Below are 20,809 nucleotides of genomic sequence, written 5' to 3'. Positions count from 1 at the left end.
TATCTGCTAGACCATTTACAGGCCTGCCAAGTTTCAAATGTAGGAAAAGCTGATATCTGTATCTACAGAAGCTGACGAAGGATAAAAAAGGCTGACATTGAACTTAATTGTTACTTAAAGTAGTGACTTCAAAGAAGAGGTCAGTTCATTTGTTAGATTTGCTTTTATTGTAGTTGTCAGCGACATATTTTCTGTAAGAATTGTTCATCAAATTCCTGTTCATAACATTTTTCCTCATAATTATTCATCTTGCAACATATAAGAGAAGAGAATGTTCTGTCTATTTTCATGCTGGAACGGAACTGTGTTTTATTTTGTCGGATACGACTGAATATTCTTTCATCTGTTGCATTGCTGTGGGGGAAAAGTTAAAACAATTTGCACAACCCTGCACAGTTTTTCATATATTTTTACACCATTTTAGTCAGTTTCATTGTATGGATCGTTCCAAACAATCAACACTTCAACCAATGTCAACTGAACATTTGGAGACAGTAGTGTCCTCTATTGTTCAAAACAAGGACTTGGCTTGCGTTAATCTAAAAAAAGATTGACATATATCTTGTTTAAAAAAAAAAAGCTGGCATGTGTATGTCGCGCTTACACAGTGACAAGTATAATAAAAAAATCCTGATGTCAGCCGTAAAAGCTGACACTTGACAGGCCTGCATTTAGTGCCTCTCCTGCATTAACTCGGATTATCTGTGTTTGTTACTTTCCTTCACTATACTAAGTTGCTATTGTTCTACAAGACGTAATGTTGTAAACTCTTCTGTCTTATCACTGTGAATAGTTGCTGTGCTAGTGAATGATCATTTCGGTAATAAAAAAAACTTAACATTAATCTACTCGTCCTTCAATGGCGGCATCGTATTCAGATGATTAGAACTTCGTTATTGTCTGATATTCCGTATGATTTCTTCGTGAATTCCGATATTATTCAAGCAGACAACGTGTTTTGTCTTCCATAATCCTTTTTTTTCCTAATTTATGATGACTATTAACGATTAAAACATTACAATAAATACACAGGATAGAATTCAAAGCCACGTGAAACAAAACCGGAGCTTGTGATGATCCCGTAAAGTCAGATTTAAACCGGAACAAATGGTCATTCACTGGTAAAATGAAATTAAATTTCTGCTTCATTGTATTCAAATATATTTTACATTTATTCACAAATGCTGATGTTATGTCTTGGATCCTTACTGTTATGTAAGACCTTCATTTCTTAATAAATTTCACTTCTTTTATATACAGTATCTATAGTAGTATTCAGTTGTCAAAGTTCGTCCTTCTGACTGGTGATTTATTGATGCATTAATTTGGATATCTTGTGATGTTTCTTGTAGGCTTATATTTTAGTTTACATTAGAAATTCTCTTTGATTGTGAAATGAGCTAAGAGACAGATCAGTCAAATTCGGGCGTCACCCTACGATCACTTCTTTCTTGAAACGTTAACCGTATGTTAAGTTGATCCCGTGGGAATGTCTTATCGTGCAACAATTTTAGGTTAATTTCTCTGCTACTAATGAGAATGATTATTAATTATTGAGAAACTGTGGAATTGCTACAAGAAAAAACCTTCTTAACTCTTGTCTTTGCTTCCTTGTACGAGATCCCTTAAGTTAAAAAAATTGGTACATATTGTAGTCAACATTTTCTAAACCTGGCTACTGCAAATTAAACTTCATTGTCATATTTTTAATAGGATTTCACACATATTAAGCGAAAATGCCAATCATTTGATGATGTTTACACATCTTGAAAAATCTTGGCACTGTTCACAAGATTAAAAAAATCTTTAACAAATTGCTGCAACACAATCCAACAACTTTTATCACTTAATTATGTTTAAGTGTAAATTTTTTACTGTTTGTCTTCTTTAGTATAGTTTGAACTCGAATTTGAAATTAACTAAACTATAATATGTTACGTTCCCTCTTATTGAGGTTCTGGCTGATACGTACATCTATTATCAGGCAGTGCACCTCACTTGACGGTATGTGTCAGAGGAAGAACAAAATTGTTTGTATGCATCTGAAGTCTGACTAGTGTAATATGTAGCTAGTCGGCGATGTCTGCAATGGAGGGGGAAAGGAACTGGCCACTCTACCCCATTATCTCCTGGCCTAGTTGCCTCATAAGTGGTCTCTTCACTTATGAGGTTCAGACCTGTCTTCGAACAGTTGGCTAAACAACAACAATATTACACTGTCAGGGAAACGTATAAAAATGTATTACAGACATGAGTAAAAAATTATCACATTTGAAGACACGTAACAATGCAAAAAAATGTAATCTTGCAACCTTGCTCCTAAGGAATACAGCATAGTGTAGTAGTTTCCCCTCTTTCTGTATGAGTGATATGGATGATTATCAATAATGTAAACATGATATTAGTGTAGACGGGAGTGCTTTGAGAAAACCAGTCGCAAGACCGTCTTTGCCTACAACAAATTTCACTTGGAGTCGTGTGGTTTTGAATCTCACCCTCTTGGATGGAAAGTCGAATTCTTAGTTATTCAGCTAACGAAGCATGAGTATCATTAGAGTTAGCATGATACATCTACAAGGCTCAATCTAATAAAGGGATCATTTCACTAATTCTTTACTTTGATGAGTACTTCTCAGTGATAACAAACAAATAATATAAAAGCTTGATAACCAAAGAGAGTGCAGATGACATGAGAAGCAGTTCAAAGGATGATGGGAAATGAAAATAATGGTGGAGAAAGGGAGAAGTAGTTGACGGGATTAAGTTTGAGTTCAGTTGTTGAAGAGGCAAAGTTTGAGAGAACAGTCAAGGAGGGGGGTATCATTGAATGAGTAAAGAGGAAGAGGATGTGGAATTAAGACAAGTTTCCTCTCGTAATCCTGAGATGGCCTTCCTCTGACTGCCTGTTAGCTACATTGTCTACAATCCAGAAAGAAAACTCATCTGTTCGACTGCATCATAATGCACTACCCCAAGTTTTACTTTTCTTAGTTACTGGAGCATGACGCATGAATTATAATTACCTTCCTGTTTTGAGGTTGTGTTTATGTACTCGCTACTAGAAAATACTTTCAAGATTATACTTAGTGCATGATTTTGATTTTCAGAAATTTGTTGGTTCGATCTTAATTGTATATACAACTTTTCAAATTAGCTGCAAACATACTTTCCAGAAATTTAATCTAATGAAAATTAGTAATAACTTTTAATCTACTAATATAACAATGAATCCTTTAAAACAAGTCTGTATAATAAAAATGTAATACCTGACACATTTAATCTTCATTGTATTTTATTTTTATTTGTTTTAATATTGATAAATATACAGAGCGTTCATTTCAAAACATCCCAGTTTAAGTAACTATATAATTTAAATTTAATTTAATTAAACAAAAAACACGTCAATTTAGATATTGAGGGGTAAGTTTAAAACCAATCTTAATTGCATATTAGTTTTCGCCCTCTTATCCCCAGCCTCCTCACTTTAAAATTTCAAATGGCACCTCTATCTTGTGATATCTAAATTTGAAAGAGTATTAAATTGTTATACACCTCATTCATTTGTCTTCGCATTTTTTGTTTTCTGTTGTCGCCTGGCAACCCAGATTGTTGTTATTGTTGATTAGAGCTGAAGAGAATAAAGCTACAAATACTATTGAGCATTTCATGTAATAGTTGTGTTTGTGTATTAAATTATTATTTAAAAATGTTGTATATCCTTTAAGAGAGAACATAAATCATCCTTATTGATTAAATTTAGGAAATTACGTAACAAAAAACTGTGATGATTGTAGGATGAAAAAACAGTTTATTTTGTGGACTTCCAGGTGACGACAGAAAACAAAAGATACGAAAACAAATTAATGAGGTGTATAATCGATTGAATACTAACTAAAACTAATATGCAATTAAGGCTGGTTTTAAACTTCCCCCTCAATATCTAAATTGATGTGTTTTTTTTTTGTTTAATTAAATGTAATTTAAATTATATAGTCATTTAGGCTGAGAAGTTTTTGAAATGAACGCTCTGTATACGGTGAACATTTTATTGTAATCTTTCTAGTCAAAACAGCGAATTAATTATGATTTTTAGATAATATTCTCACTGTTTTTAAATATTTGTTTGTAATTTGTACGCATTTATGAACATTCTATTACTAATTTCACAAGAACTAGCTTAGTTATATTTATAATATGAATTGTGTGTCATGTTGCAGGGTGGTTATCCGGCTAAACTGAAGAAGGTACTAATTGTGACTGCACCACTGTGGTTCAAAGCCCCTTTCAAGATATTGCGACTCTTTGTACGAGAAAAACTGCGAGATAGGGTGTTCACTGTTAGTATACCTCAGGTTGGTATAATTTTAGATTAATATGTTTTTTAATTTGCCACTTTACAGCAGCCATTTCGAACTCGACTTGCATAGGGCCAACTCGACTCGTAATTAAAAATTCGAGGGCCGCACTTCAAAATGTTAATTATATTTTGTCCTTATAAAATTTAATTTTTAACACAACATACAATGAAAGCACTACAGTAATACATAAATCAATTAACAAAAAATACTATGTGTCATTAGCAAATTTAACTTTTATTGTACCTATGGTGAATCGGTAGAACAACTCTCTCCGGCACCGGGACTCGAACCCGGGTTTCCAGCTTTACATGCTGGCGCTTTATCCATTAAGCCACACTGGATTGAAGCTCCGATGCCGGATTGAATCCCTCTCATTTTAAGTTCCACCCCAGATCACATATATAACAGATTGTTCATCCCTATTTTAGAATCGGTAGCACTTTGAAGAGAACAACCGCCAGGATCGCCACCCGTCCGCCGTAAACGAACACGAGAGGGCAGTACAGTCGCTAATTCAATTAAAATGGGAGTTATGGCGTGACTTCTTATGTAACAACTAGATGGCAGCATAGTAAATCTGACAAAAGTTGATACCGTCAAAGCCTATAAGGCCGAGCAATCTGGGTATACATTATCTAGGGTTCTACCTACTATGTTCCCCTTTGTTGGCCTACCCTCATGTACCGTGTCACAGTATGGGTGGCAGTAGACACAATGTCCAACCACAAGTACAGAGGTGCACGCATTACGAGTGACTAGGTGGGAAATAAAGTAGATAGAACTTAAAATGGGAGAGATTCAATCCGGCATCGGTGCTTGAATCCGGTTTGGCTTAGTGGATAAAGCGCCAGTACGTAAAGCTGGAAACCCGGATTCGAGTCCCGGTGCCGGAGAGAATTTTTCTCCGTTCTATCAATGGAAACGCAGAATTACTACACTGAAACTCCGTATGTACTTCGGTACATCGTAGTAATCTTATTGTACCACTTAACAGTTGCTGCTGGAAGGTTGACCATCTTGTGTAATAATAGGCTATAGTTCACATCACTGGTTTCATTAAATCATTCCAATAAATTTAGTATTGTTTTTCTACACGGAACGTTCCCGGTGTTTCTGTCGGCAGACAGTGGCAGATCCCACCCCTACTGTGTGGACAATAGGTAGCACTTAAGTTTTAATCCCGCGTCAATAAGAGTACACCGATTTTGTCTTCATCCGAGAATGGATTTGCAAATAGAAGATCGTGTTTAGTTAGTAATAACAGTGTCATTAAAAGTGCAAGATTCGTATTAGTGTGCACATTTGGTTTATTTACATTTCAACGTAGGAGACACAAACTGCTAAATATGTCTATATGAAGAGTAAAAATAAAACAAAATGACTAAAATCTGGATCAGGTGCCAATAAAGTTTTGAAGTACACCTATCATGACTCATGTGTGAAACCAATTTTTCCAATGAATTCAAGGGAATTCGGTACAATGTAACTTACATCTGCCACTCAAGATAATACACAAGAGGTAGATGATAAACAAATACCTACAGATAAAGGAAAAAGAGAAAAATATTCACCTACCAAAAACACTTCTACAAACGTAACAAATCCGAGAAAGTTTTACAGAAGATGGTAGGAGTATAAAGAAAATGAGGATGATGAAAACCACGCCTTCCTAATATGCATAGTGCCAACTTTAAAAGCATTCAGCAATTATAAAGAAATTCCAGTTTCGCTCTGAAGTGTTGAATACACAAGCGCATTAAAAATTAGAACATATTTTTCCAGATCCCTTCCTATTCTCTAAACCAGCGGTTCCCAAACTTTTCCAGCCACGGAGCCCTTTTTGAAACAAAAGTTTCTCGTGGAGCCCCAAGAAATGTTTACTTTTTAGTTTTATCTGTCTACGTTCTATGACGCATTATTTTTCACACGATACATGAACGAAAGTATATATATATATATATATATATATAAATCAAGAAAATAATAGTAAAAAAAAAAAATGCTGGATAACTTTCGGTGCTGGACCCCGGACTCATTTCACCGGCATTATCACCTATCATTCAGACGCTAAATAACCTAAGATGTTGATACAGCGTTGTAAAATAACTTACTTAAATAAAAAAAAAATAGTAAAAAAGTACTGGATATAATTTATTTAAATCTACAAAATGATATTAACAAGAGTTAAGATATTTAAAAACTGTTACAATGTTACATGTACACCCGAAGTTAATGTGAAGAATGTGCCTGTTTCTTGCGACAGAGTTTGTCAGTGTCCGGTGTCATAGAAGTTAGTTGAAGACGTATATCGTCTTCTGTGTCCAAACAAGTTCGATATTTTGTTTTTGTAGCCGTGTAGCTCGAAAAGGTTGTTTCACTGAGGTACACAGTACCAAAAGGCAGTGAGAGAAATTTAGCTTTTGAACTTAATATCAAAAGCTCCTCCCCTAACTTAGCCCAAAATTTGGGAAATGGTTTGCTTTTAAATTATGCCTGACAGTGGCCGTTCGAAACCATGTCTATGAGGACCTCATATCTGAAGCAGTGAGGGCTGCTGGTTTTGACATCACTGGAAATGGATCTACAATCCACTCATATTTCTTTAGAATCGATTCCTGAGTGTCTCTTGGAATGTATGAATTTATATTTTGAAGCAAATTGTCACGGTGTTCTTTCATTATTGCTATGAATGAGACATTCATTGTTATGTTATTTTCTTCTATAAAGTTTGAAGTCAATGAGAAACGTAAGATCCTTATTGTCGACGCTTTCTATGTAAAACGCTATCTTTTTCTTCAGTGCGACAATTTCGTCATCAGCATCGAATATAGTCTTTCGTTTACCTTGTATGTATGTGCTGAATTCATTTTTGAAAAATGTCTGCCAAGTAACATCATTTGTACAACCATTCCTGATCATTCAAATAATCTGCTAGCAAACTGTTCTGGTAATTCAAAAGTGAAGAATCTTCTGTTCGAAGTTCATGTAATCGGGACAACGCTTTACCGCGCGACAACCATCGCACTTCTGTGTGTAATATTACTAACAATGACTTATGTATACTACCCATATCTTCACACAGGATTTTAAGTAGCCTACACTGCGAAGGTCGTGCCTTAACAAAGTTGATAATTTTGACGGCGTTGTCTAGTACCTGCTTTAATAACGCTGGCATTTTTTTCATTGCGAGAGCGTGTCGTGTAGTACACAGTGACTACTTGATCAGTTTTTAAAACTTTCTTGATCCTTGTAACAGCGCCAGCAACAGGACCTAACATGGCCTTTGTACTATCTGTGCACACGTCAATGCAATTGTCCCACGGTATCGAGTTTTCAATGAAGAAGAAAAAATTTCAGTACCGCTTGTAGAAGATGGCAATGGCTGCAGAACAAAATATTTCATGAAAGAACCTCAAAATTCATACCGCATAAACATTATTAACATAGCTAATCCGGCACAGACCGTGGATTTGTCAAGTTGTAACGAAAATTTCGTTTAACTGATACGGGAAAATATTATATTTTTTACGTCTTTTCATAGATTCTGGATTCGATTATGCAGTGTTATTTGATAAGGGCACACTGGAAATCAAGTTTGCAGTTTTCTTGTCCACCATGCACTTCACTACCTTCACTAATAGTGGTTTCATAAGAGTTTCAGCAAGAGTCTGGTCATGACTAACCAAGTACGTCGTTTTCAGTTCTTTCTCGTTGTTTTTTTTACATGAGGTAAAATTTTGTCTGAACTGCATGGAGTTCGTCACTTTTTCTTTCGAAGTAGTGTGAAGTTTTATTTGTGAATTTTTAAATTGAGAAATGCCGTCTAAGCTTGGCAGGGAACATAGAACTATTGGGAAAAACTTTGTTACAAACCACACACTGTGGACGTTCATCAGCAAACTCAGTGAATCCCATGTCCAAATATAAATCACCTTTAATGTATTTCATAAAATCAATGAATACTGTATTATTGACCTAACATGTGTGTTTTATCATTAAATATAAATCACAATATTTTCGTTTGTTACTTTCAATACCTCTACACTAGGCATCGTAGACTCTGAGTTAGGATCATGTTCTACATATTCCGAACTCAATTCCCAGGAATTCGCACTATCTCCTTTGAAAGTAAGGTTATAGCTGTTATCTCCCTTTGACTGAGCACTGGTTGATGGCTAATGACTCTTAGTCTTAGGGAGCCCGTCTTAAGCCACAGTTCCGGTTCAAGAAAGTTTAGCTAACACATCTGCTATCAAATTAACATGCAGGTAAACAGTATATATACTTTTTGAGGTAACGTAACAGTCAATAGATTGTAGATTCCACGTATCACGAATAACAAACGCTGCCTGCCCAGTATGTAAAAAATAAAATAAATTTCGAGAATCATTGAGTGCTTGGCAAGCAAGAAAGATCGAGATAGTTCCAGTGACTAGTAGATCTCAGAGCAGTGGTAGATCTAATATTAATGCTTCCATGCAGCGAGAAGAACGCAGACTACTTTCTCAGAAAGTATTTTTCGCTTAATGGAAGTAGTTTCCGTTTTCCTCGCTAGAGACTAGATGGAATTAGCAATTTTTGTCATCTTTATAACTTCCGCGGACGGAGCCCCTGAGGAGCACACTTTGGGAACCGCTGCTCTAAACAATGTGGTATGTATGTATGTATGTAGGTATGTATATCAAGAGAATGCATGAATACCTTGAGCTTGCAAAAAAAGTCTTAATTTTTATAACATCTGCAGCTCCATACTTTTTATGCAAAAGAAGCTTCTCGTGCATCATTGCCATCAAAAGAAAGACGAGAAATCTCATTGAACTTGAAAGTGTTACCACTATGTGTATATCGAATACAGAGTCCAGATTTGAGAGATACTTTCTGAAAAAAGACACGTTTATCACATTAAAAAAATTATTTTTTACTTTAGTGTAGAATTACTGAAACCTTTTTTATAATGGATATTGTTTATGTTTCTGAACACACAGTACGTATATATTAATAAAGAGCTTTTTGTTTTATTTTGTAAATAATCACACACTCTCCCTCAGCTGTGTACATGACTCGCGGTTTGGGAACCATGCCTTATAACAACCAATCCTATAACACTTACCCATAACCCAGAAAAATGTACGAGTATATCTATACTAATAATAAATCTGTAGCCGAAATTTTTCTGATAATTTTCGATTTTCCAAAAATAATTGGTCCTAACATATATAATTAACAACCCTGAAACCGAAAATCGCTTTTTTGAAATTTTTGTTTGTATGTCTGTCTGTCTGTCTGGATGTTTGTTACCTTTTCACGCGATAATGGCTGAACCGATTTATATGAAAATTGGAATATAAATTAAGTTCGTTGTAACTTAGAATTTAGGCTATATGGTATTCAAAATATTTTATTTAAAAAGGGGATTATAAGGTGGCTTGAATTAAATAAATCGAAATATCTCCCTTATTATTAATTTTCATGAAAAATATTAGGCCTACATAACAAAAGTTTTTTTAAAAATAATTTCCGATAAGTTTTATTCTATGCAAAAGTTTGATAAGACTGATATTTAATGAGATAAACGAATTTCAAAATTACAGGAACAACGCCCTCTAAGGTGGTGTAATGAAATAAAAAACAAATGACTTCGTCTATAAGGGGCCTTGGTCAACAACAATCGAGAGCTATGAAACATAGCCTACAGAGAATGTTTCTGTGTTTGTATGAAGTAATATCGGAAGCTAAATTAACAGATTTGTATAATTAATTATTAATTCACCATTAGAAAGTGTAGTTTCTCTAGATGGACATAATGCTATAATGTTATTACAGTAACTCCTGAGTCAATCGAGGACAGGTAAGATTAAAATAGCTTCTTATGCACAAAACACTTGATAGGTTATTCTGTACATTCGTTTCCTGTATTTCCTAAAATAATTTTTATGACCAAATGAGTGATCTCTGGATCAAAATGATCGCATTTTAATTTTTAAATACAATTTAAATTAAGTAACATAATAAACGATTTATCCTTCTATCAAACACGAATGTTCCCTGGATCTAATGACCTATTTTAATTATATAAAAAGGTAAAAGATAAAGGTATCCCCGTAACATGCCCTGAAGGCACTTGGGGGGCATGGAGGTAGAGCCCCATGCTTTCCATGACCTCGGCACTAGAATAAGGTGGTGTATTTTAATTATGTAATTACTTTATATTTATTTCTAATGAGTGCAGCGGAGCGCACGGGTACGACTAGTCCATAATAAAAACCAACTTTCCTTCCAGTAAGTTCACAGTTTGATCAGCAACACTAATTTCTTTTCAACCACAGTCATCTTTTAATCAGTAATCCCCAAAAATATCTCGTAAACTACAGTCATCTTTTAATCAGCAACCTTCATAAATTTCTCCTCAACCACAATCATCTCTTAATCAGTAATCCCCAAAAATATCTCGTCAACTACAGTCATCTTTTAATCAGCAACACTCACAAATGTCTGCTCAATCGCAGTCATCTTTTAATCAGTAATTCCCTAAAATATATCAACTGCAGTCATCTTTTAATCATCCTCACAAATTTCTCCTCAACCACAGTCATCTTTTAATCAGTAATTCCCAAAAAATATCTCGTCAACTGCAGTCATCTTTTAATCAGCAACCCTCACAAATTTATCCTCAACCACAGTTATATTTTAATCATTAATGCCCAAAACTATCTTGTAACTACAGTCATCTTTTAATCAGCAACCATCAGAAATTTCTCTTCAACCATAATCATCTTTTATTCAGTAATCCCCAAAAATATCTCGTCAATTGCAGTCATCTTTTAATCAGCAACCGTCACAAATTTCCCCTCAATCACAGTCATCTTTTAATCAGTAATTCCCAAAAATATTTCCTCAACTACAGTCATATTTTAATCAGCAACTGTCACAAATTTCTCCTTAACCACAATCATCTTTTAATCAGTAATCCCCAAAAATATCTCAACTACAGTTGTATTTTAATCAGCAACTCTCACAAATTTCTCCTTAACCACAATCATCTTTCAATCAATAATTCCCAAAAATTTCTCCTCAACTAAAGTTATCTTTTAATGAGCAACTCTCACAAATTTCTCCTCAACCACAATCATCTTTTAATCAATAATTCCCAAAAATTTCTCCTCAACTACAGTCATACTTTAATCAGCAACCCTCAAACATTTTTCCTCAACCACAGTCAACTTTTAATGAGCAACCGTCACATATTTCTCCTCAACCACAGTCATCTTTTAATCAATAATTCCCAAAAATTTCTCCTCAACTACAGTTATCGTTTAACTTCTTTCAGCCACAATAGGTTGTACTCAGTGTCGGTTCGTGCCTAAAATGGCGAGGGGTTCACTACTTTTATGATATTACATAGTTTTCCAACAATTTAAAACAATATCTCATTTCTGAAAATAAAAAAAAAAAATGCTACAGTTCTTTAAAGTAGATAATTACCTTAAAATGAACCTGATGATAATGGTGGTGGTGGTGGTCATTTATCTTTGAAAGAACATAGCGATATTTCTTTGCATTATCATTCTGTCTTTCAATATTCTGCCTGAAAGCTGAGCTAAGCTGTAGCCTAATTTCTGTTCTTCCAAGGACTGATAAATCTAGGCAAGCATTCTTATGAGCAATACATTCCGCTGCTTCTTAATTTTCTGTGTCAAATGGCTTAAATATGACACACCAGTGCATGTCCAGCTCGTATCTTTACCCTTAGCAAATAGCAGGCACGAGAAACAAAACAATTTATTTGTAGATTCACAACCGCAAATCCAGCTATTTCTTTCATATATGTTTACATTAAAAGGTCTGCAAAATGTCTTACATCGGCTTGATTGTGTGCTTGCTTTAAATCGAGTTGAGGTAACGGCCTTTCAAGCTTCTTTATTTTAATCTTCCGAGATTAAAACTGAAAAATTTGTTTGTAAAAGATATTGAACACTATTCATTTTCTTTGGAAACGAACACTGGTCACACTCACAAGACTAATGTATTAAGATTAAAACACCAGTGCGCAGTGCGCTGGTCTTTTTACCAGCGCCTGAACACGTTTCCCCTGCGGCATTCCCCTTTACCTTTCACCTTGCACGCAAGTCCAGAAGCTGGCTCGGCGAGGTTCAGAGGAGAAATTGAACCTCATAAGAATGTATTCGATCTCTGCGATTCATAGGTTTTCATAAGACAAAAGTACATCAGAGCAGCAAGTAAACTTATCAAATACTAGCTGTACCCGTGCTCTCCGCTGCACTTATTACAAATAAATATAAAGTAATTACATAATTAAAATAGAACATTGGGTCCAGGGAACATTCGTGTTTGATAGAAGAATAAATCGTTTGATATGCTACTTAATTTAAATTCTATTTAAATAATTAAAATGGAACATTGGGTCCAGGGAACATTCGTGTTTGATAGAAGAATAAATCGTTTGATATGCTACTTAATTTAAATTCTATTTAAATAATTAAAATGCTATCATTTTTGGTCCAGAGACCACTCATTTGGTGCAAAGATACTTCGTTTAACATTTTTCTAAATTAGTCTTGAATGCATCCTTTAATAAATCACTCCAAATTAATAGAGTTGATTGTGTACGAAGATCATTTTTATGTTATAGACTTTGATTAATGCTTTGGTATTGGTAATTGAGGATTGTGATGAATAATGGCACGTATCTTTCCAATCCTGCATTTGCCTTTATGACTAAGGAAAATCATGAAAACCCCAGTCAGATTGGTCGGCCACGGTGTTTGAACCCGGGACCCCCGAATGCGTGTCTCAAATGCTACCGCCTGAGCCAACTCGCTCGGTTGTATATCATTGTTTATGCAAATAAAAAAAATGAGGTACCCTACATAAATATTATTTTAAGAAACACAGGAAACGAATATGGGTAAATTATGAGCGCAGGAATGTCATTTCGTGACATCTTTTTAAAATAATTCAGCTCCAGTGATCTCTATAGTAAAATGAGTGTATAAAATTAGAGTATTTTATGTGGACCAAATAAAGTTGCAATAATCAAGTTATACAATATTTCGACAGAATATAAAGTTTTCTGTGCGTACAGATTTCTTTTCATCTTACCTCAGTCCTCATTTGTAGCATTATATCCATCTAGAGAAACTACAAATTTCAAATAGTGAAGGTTAATTAACTTCTGAGATTACTTCATACAAACACATAAAATATTCTCTGTATATTAATATTGACTATTACACTCTTACTCCGTCATATTACTTTTGACCAATAAAACGGTACGAAAGGACGTATTTCAACCAATCATGGCTGCTTATCGCACAATTTTATCGCGTCTCTAGCATTTGTTTAATTTTATCGCGTCCCTAGCATTTGTTTAATTTTAACGCGTCCCTAGCATTTGTTTCTTTGTTTGCCAACATTTGAAACTGCGCTGGTCTGGACGTCAAAAATATATATATATATATATATATATATATATATATATATAATTACAAACCACTCCAGTCGATGCACAGCAGTTTCAAATATGACTCGCATTGGCATTCAAGAACAAGAATTAATAAAAATCACTGCTCCTATCTATGCATCTTCTGAAATCCGATTTACAAATAAATGAAGAGCACCATTCGGAAATCCTGAATAAGTTGACTACACCATGTAGGCCTAAATCAACGAGTTCCACTTCTATTACGCACACGTCCAATATAACATCAATTGAACCACCAACCACATTCAAATTTGAAAATTGTACATTCAATAATTATTCCTTTTAAAAGGATTCATGTTTATTTTTTATGTCATCGTCGTTAATTAAAACTTTTGTAACACTTGTGTATATTAGTTAGGTTATGTTATAGCTTCTGCCATATGATATTATGGATAGTCACGTATCAGATATTGTTTAATATTAAGATTTATTGAAAATCATCTATCAAGTGACGTTGATTACTGGGATTCGGATAATTGAAGTGGATTGCAACTGTCTTAATAAAAATGAAACTGAATCAACAAAGCCTTCTTGACTAGTAAGATTGCCATCATGTATAGATCGAGAACTTCTCGACGAGAAGGCATTGCTCACTACTGCCATCTAGCATGCATCTAGCGTAATGTTTGTAATGTTGAGATGGTACAATAATACATTTGAAGACAGTTGTATTTTCGTAAGTCAATTAATATTTTATTGTATTGGAGTACTTCGTTACTTCTAATCTTTATATACTTTCTTCTAATCGTGTAATAGTCAATTAAATCCCACTCGAGTTTTGATTTTCTCTAGATAAATCAAAACGTCTAGTGAGATTACTGTTGATAAACGTCAAGGCCGCCTTAAATAGATGGAGTCATTTGTTTTGATTTCATTGTAGCCATCGTCGTCAGTCCTATCAAAATTTTGTCTGGAATAAAACTTATAGGAAATCATTTTTAAAAAAACTTTTGTTATGTAACATTTTTCACAAAAATCAATAATAAGAGAGATATTTCGGTTTATTTAATTCAGGCTCCCTTATAACCCCCCTTTTAAATAAAGTATTTTGAATGCCATGTAGCCTAAAATCTAAGTTACAACGAACTTAATTTATATCCCAAATTTCATTGAAATCCGTTCAGCCATTATCGCGTGAAAAGGTAACAAACATCCAGACAGACAGACAGACAGACATACAAACAAAAATGTCAAAAAAGAGATTTTCGGTTTCAGGATGATTAATTATACATGTTAACACCAATTATTTTTGGAAAAGCGAAAATTACCAGAAAAATTTCGCTTACAGATTTATTATTAGTATAGATGAGCCAAAAACAAAGAATGATAGTGTAAATTATAAATAAATGTATTTAAACAATTAAATTGTTTTTTCTCGTTTTTCCTGGGGGTTCTCTGAACCATTGAACGGATAGGACGCACAGCCACTGGTTGTACTACAACATATCTCATATTCTTCCGTTGTTTTTTGATTCTATAGAGTAATCCAGAGCTAATTATTCAGTCTGCATCCATTTCCAGCGACAAGCTGATAAACCTCCGCGCCACTGTACTCATATTATCACAGGCCATGATTGTCTCAAATATTTACAAAGAACTGATATTTCAGAATCTCCCATGTGCCATTTCTCAAATCTCAATGAAGATATGGATCATTGTCTTGACTGTCCAACTTTACACAACTTTCAATCATCTGGTTAAATATTGGAGTGCAAGATAACAAATGACATCAACTGCTGAACACTGGATATCAATCAACCAACAACTTCATTACATTAAGGGGGAAAAAAGCTGAAAGAATTAATTGTATATAGACTCAACACATAAGACAAGGCCGCTTCGGGACAGTAATTGGCAAGGCTCTGTTGTCTTAGGATTGTTATGTAGATTCAATTTCACCTGAAAGAAAAAAGTAGCATCTATAAGTATGCCTAATCATGAGAAATAAGAGAAACAGTTGCAGTAGTAGTAGTAGTAGTAGTAGTAGTAGTAGTAGTAGTAGTAGTAGTAGTAATAGTAGTAGTAGTAATAATAATAATAATAATAATAATAATAATAATAATAATAATAATAATAATGACTGTAAAGTATGGAAATTAATATTGCAATGTAATATCAAAAGGTGATATCACACCATCAACTCTTATCATTTAGTACAACAAATCTATTATATTCAGTTGCAATCACCAGTAGCTGTTCTTTCCTCCATTTTGTTGTTGGCTGATTTTCCACAAGTCTGCTATGATATGCAGCACTATCCATGACAATAACACATTGCCCTAATGTTCTCAGATCAACAACTGTGTTTGCACCCACTTCTCAACTACAGGGCCATTCATAGCACTATGGTAGTCCTGACTTTTCTTTCAATTGCATGAAAAAATTAAATCAGCACCTGCAATAAAAATTATACCTGGGCATATAATTACGTCACATGAATTCCCAGCATTTAAATAAAGAAAATAAAACAAATTTATTCTTTTATTGCAATTATAGCACATAACAGAACATAACATGACATGAGATCCTCTTTGGTGAAAGGCTTTCCCATGTTTTTACTTAGTCACCAATTTTTATATTTTTGTACCCTGATTAAAAAAATTACTCTTGCCAAATTTATGTAAAATATAAATCAATATAACTTACCGAGTATAAATCCACCTTTCGTTCCGGCATCTAATCTTCCACCCTCATTTGTTGGTCTACGAATAACACCATTCATGTCACTGGAAACGTCACCTGGTTTATTCCATGACTAAGTGGGTGATCCTACTTAAAAAAACAGAGAGAGAAAAGCAATTCACATTGAAACTCTAAGAGACACTAAAATTTTAAACACAGGAAAACCGTTCCAGAATTTTATAACTAACCTCTAGTTATAATATGAAACTATTAATTGCAAAACATGTTGTTCCCACCTGAATTCATTACTAGTAGCCTATTCTAATTGCAATTTCATATTCCACATAAGTGTTAACCTATTTGTTAGTAAAAAATTCAATCACTCAATGTCTCACAATACATTGAAATTTACCATTCATAAAAATCCAAGTCTCATCCAAGAATACTACGGGTTTAGGGTTCTCACGCTCCACATTTCTTATATACTCTCTCAAAAACGAATAACATCACTTTCTCGTACATGTGTATAAGGATCCCCTTTGCTCCTTAGAAATGTCATCTCTTTCAAAACTTTTTTCACTGATGATAAGGATCCTCTAAATAAATATGTTTCATAATTATCATTCATATGTTCCAGAACTTTTGCTGCTGTTAGTACTTCCCCTGTAATAATAAATGAAAATTATGCCATAATTTTATACATATGACTAATATCAGAATTACATTCCATAAATCAACACAATAATTCCTGTAACTTCCCTACCTTTATGTAACTTGTCATAAATAAATCTCGCAATTGCATATTTCGTAAAATCATCAGCATCAGTCACTGGATGTTTACATAGTCTATGTTTTCCTGGTGTCACAAGTGGGGTCCCCTTCTGTGAATTTATCACTTTTCTAGCAGTAGTAAAGCCAAGCTGCAATAACAGACTATAACATAACACTTCTAAAAATTGTTATATCATAAAATTCATGCATGATACCAGCTATATGAATAGAAAATGATCAACATGTTAGGTTGGGTCTATGATAGGTTTAAGTAGGCTAATGTTTAGGCAATTCTCCAGAAAAGCTACATCAAAGAAGGTATAATTTTATTTTGTTTAATTGATTTCTGTGATATTTACATAGCGATGAACACGTGGTTTTAGTTCACAGCCACAAATACTTTCAGCACAAAAATCCTTTGACACTTACCTGTATATTCTAATGCACTGTAGTAGTCCCTCCCTCAAACTTGTTACTAATTACCAATATAACATGCGAGAGGTCCAGGACGAAAAGAAATGGTTAGTTTCCCAGTAGTGCGTCCTCGTCCTCTCGAGTGTTATATCTTAACAAGTACTTTGGATGGGGTAGCTTTTCTGAAGAAACACCATATTTAATATTACTTAGACCACTCATGAATAAATTATTCAGCCAGAGTCAACGTTCCTATGCTTTATAGAGTATGGTATATAGTTATTATATAAAACTGAATTATTTTTAAGCACCATAACAGGCCAACATTCATGTAATATTTGCTGGAATATCAAGTTAATAATTACAATATGACTTTATTTTCTTCGGCCGATGTGGCATGTAAATTGTGATCTGAACGGTTAATTTAATACCAAAAGAGAAAACTGGAAATTTACTTTCGTGCTGTTTGATTATTTGTTCGTCTAATTTGTAAATGTATTTAAGCTGTCACCTACTGCAGTATTACAGTATCTTAAATGTATTTAGTTTGGCAATATGAAAATCACTGACTTGATTAAACATCTAGGCCTAACCTAAAAATTTGTTTTGTTTGACCACAGTCATGAAATTATTAGTACAAACTCCTAAAACTGAATACCACTTTGAAATGTATGCTTAAGAATACTTACTCCTAATAATTTTGCTATTCTGGTTGTAATTGGTGTCTCCATTAGCATAATTCCTTCTTCATCATCTTCTTTCTTCAACTCATTATACATGTGAACTACAGATTTCTGAAGCGTACTCTGAATGCCACACATTTTCTTCCTTGGAGGAGTCACTGCCACACTATTTAATTTTTTTTTACATTGTAATAAAAATCTTAACACGAAAGAAATTAATTAAAATGTGAAATAATATTTCTATCGATTACCCACGTGCATTATCACGCCCAAGTATATTATATTTATTCGTACTTATCTATTCTTGAATTTATAACCGCAACGCAACACATAAAATAACTATTATGTATTAATATTAATACTAATATTAATTAATTATTAATAAGTTCGAATTTCACTATCTTCCAGTAACCGACTCAGAAACCTAGTGCTATTACATTTTCAATAACGGCAGTACTGACGCCGCTTAAATAGAGTACGACAGTAACACCAACATAACAGTTACAAAAACACTACCAGTTGTAGTATTTGTCAGTACCGAAATTCGAAACGAAGTTTGCAACAGAAAATTCAACCTTCAAACTAGAAAATCACCATAATCCACTAGCATACGTAGTAATGGGGGAAAAATGGTTAGGTTTCACCCTTAGGGTATCAAGTTACCTGGTCTTCCCTATACACTCGACTATCCGCGTGCGGAGAGTGTAGCGTGGATCGTCCGCTTGACTATGTAACGGGTCTTGGGCTGAACTCTCACGGACTACATCTTTGCGATTATTTTGTAGTTTTGTGTGATTGTGCTACCGGCGGAACCGACCACAAGTGGACCACTTTTTTGTGGTCGCTTAAAGTGCATATCGTCCACAGACAACCACACCGCAAACTTAATACCAAAACGGGTTATATCTTTTATTACGTCGAAGAAGGCGGCGCGCGGCGTCGTCGTCAGAACAGAATTTTATTTGTTTATTTGAGTTAACGAAGAATAGGCCCATAATGGGAAATTACGTAACAATAAGGAAAAGTATTTTACCTGACGGACGTATCGTACTCACTATAAGAAGTAAAATAATTAAGTCGGAATATGGAAAAGGTTACAGAGTCCAAATGGTGTTTTTAAAATCTATATTTTATGTTATATTTTTTGTGCATTTATTAGAAATGAAACTGTCTGGTTCATAAACAACTTCAAGAAAAATAAAAATTAAAAATATGTTATGTGCTTTTTTTCCACATATTTATATCAGCCATAAAAATATTCTGGATGAAAGAAAATTAAACTTTTATTTTAGTATTGAAAATTAATTTAAACACACAAATAACAATATGGAAAATTTTTAAGTTTTCGTGTAGCCTTATACAGCCTTACAGATTTTCAAAGAGCTTCAATATTGTTCATTCAGAAATCAACATAGTCCTCTATTATTATTAACTCTGCATTTATTGAGTTCAGGATCAGCATAGATGCTTTCTTTCGCCTCTTCTTTCTTTCCTTTTTCTATTTTATCCATGCACGTTTCGCAGCTATTGTCGGCAGTTTAGTAAGCGACTGCCGTCATTTCTAGGCGTAGACTCTACTATTACCTACGATGTACGAAGTACATATATTTCCGTGCAGAAATTCTGCGTTATCATATGATGAAGGATGGGTGGAACGGGGAGAAATTCTCTCCTGCACCGGGATTCGAACCCGGGTTTTCAGCTCTACATGCTGACGCTCTATCCACTAAGCAACACCGGATTCCAATCCCGATGCCGGATTGAATCCTCTCAGTTTAAGTTCCACCTTAGGTTTCCTATAGTGGCCAACCCGGGCTCGAATCCCGGTGCCGGAAAGAATTTATAACTTGGTGATTTAAGACGGCGCACATTCCTTCGGATCCCGGCCACTTAGTTACTCGTAATGAGTGCACCTCTGCACATTAGTGTTGGACATTGTGCCACTGTCACACATCTATGACACAGTGCATGAGGGTTGGTCACTAGAGGAAACCTAAGGTGGAACTTAAACTGAGAGGATTCAATCCGGCATTGGTATTGGAATCCGGTGTGGCTTACTGGATAGAGCGTCAGCACGTAGAGCTGGAAACCCGGGTTCGAATCCCGGTGTCGGAGAGAATTTTTCTCCGATCCACCCATCCTTCATCGTAGACTCTACTGTTCATTATATTCGTAGTAGGGTTTATTTGGTGAAATATTAATACACACGTCTGAATATACCCTGTATGACCATATATTGTATGTGTATATTATGACATATAATACTCTTAAATATTTTATTTTATATAGGCTAATAACATATACGAATCTTAATGAACTATATTTACCACATCCTTTCGTGTCTTTTTAAGCCTTTTTTTCCGATTCCGTTGTTATAACCACTTGAAGATGTAACTGTATGAGTGTAAATGTCTCGTTTCATTGTTATCGAAATAGACGATAAAGTGTGGATCTCTTCT

The 20,809-nt window shown here is 34.4% G+C and overlaps 1 protein-coding gene and 1 long non-coding RNA gene across 5 annotated transcripts in view; one reads left to right on the top strand and one right to left on the bottom strand.

Annotated features, from left to right (window-relative positions):
* Ptpmeg2 (Protein tyrosine phosphatase Meg2) overlaps positions 1 to 20,809 on the top strand; it is a 787,512-nt gene that overhangs the window by 659,947 nt on the left and 106,756 nt on the right. For all 3 annotated transcript variants that reach the window (XM_069826415.1, XM_069826414.1, XM_069826417.1), the window contains one exon: positions 4,218 to 4,352. In XM_069826415.1, coding sequence (XP_069682516.1) covers positions 4,218 to 4,352 — 135 coding nt within the window. The remainder of the gene's footprint in view (positions 1 to 4,217; positions 4,353 to 20,809) is intronic.
* LOC138700093 (uncharacterized) lies at positions 15,322 to 17,140 on the bottom strand. Of its 2 annotated transcripts, none has more exons than XR_011332192.1 (4): positions 16,895 to 17,140; positions 16,507 to 16,632; positions 16,048 to 16,255; positions 15,322 to 15,759 (listed from the first exon to the last, which is right to left on the bottom strand). It is a non-coding gene; the product is annotated as an uncharacterized lncRNA (long non-coding RNA). The 2 variants fall into 2 exon arrangements; XR_011332193.1 differs by having other exon boundaries at positions 16,507 to 16,629.

The sequence above is a fragment of the Periplaneta americana genome, chromosome 5, assembly GCF_040183065.1.
Source record: "Periplaneta americana isolate PAMFEO1 chromosome 5, P.americana_PAMFEO1_priV1, whole genome shotgun sequence".
Taxonomy (NCBI): domain Eukaryota; kingdom Metazoa; phylum Arthropoda; class Insecta; order Blattodea; family Blattidae; genus Periplaneta; species Periplaneta americana.
Note: the sequence above shows the minus strand (reverse complement) of the source record. Positions and strands in the feature narration are given on the sequence as shown.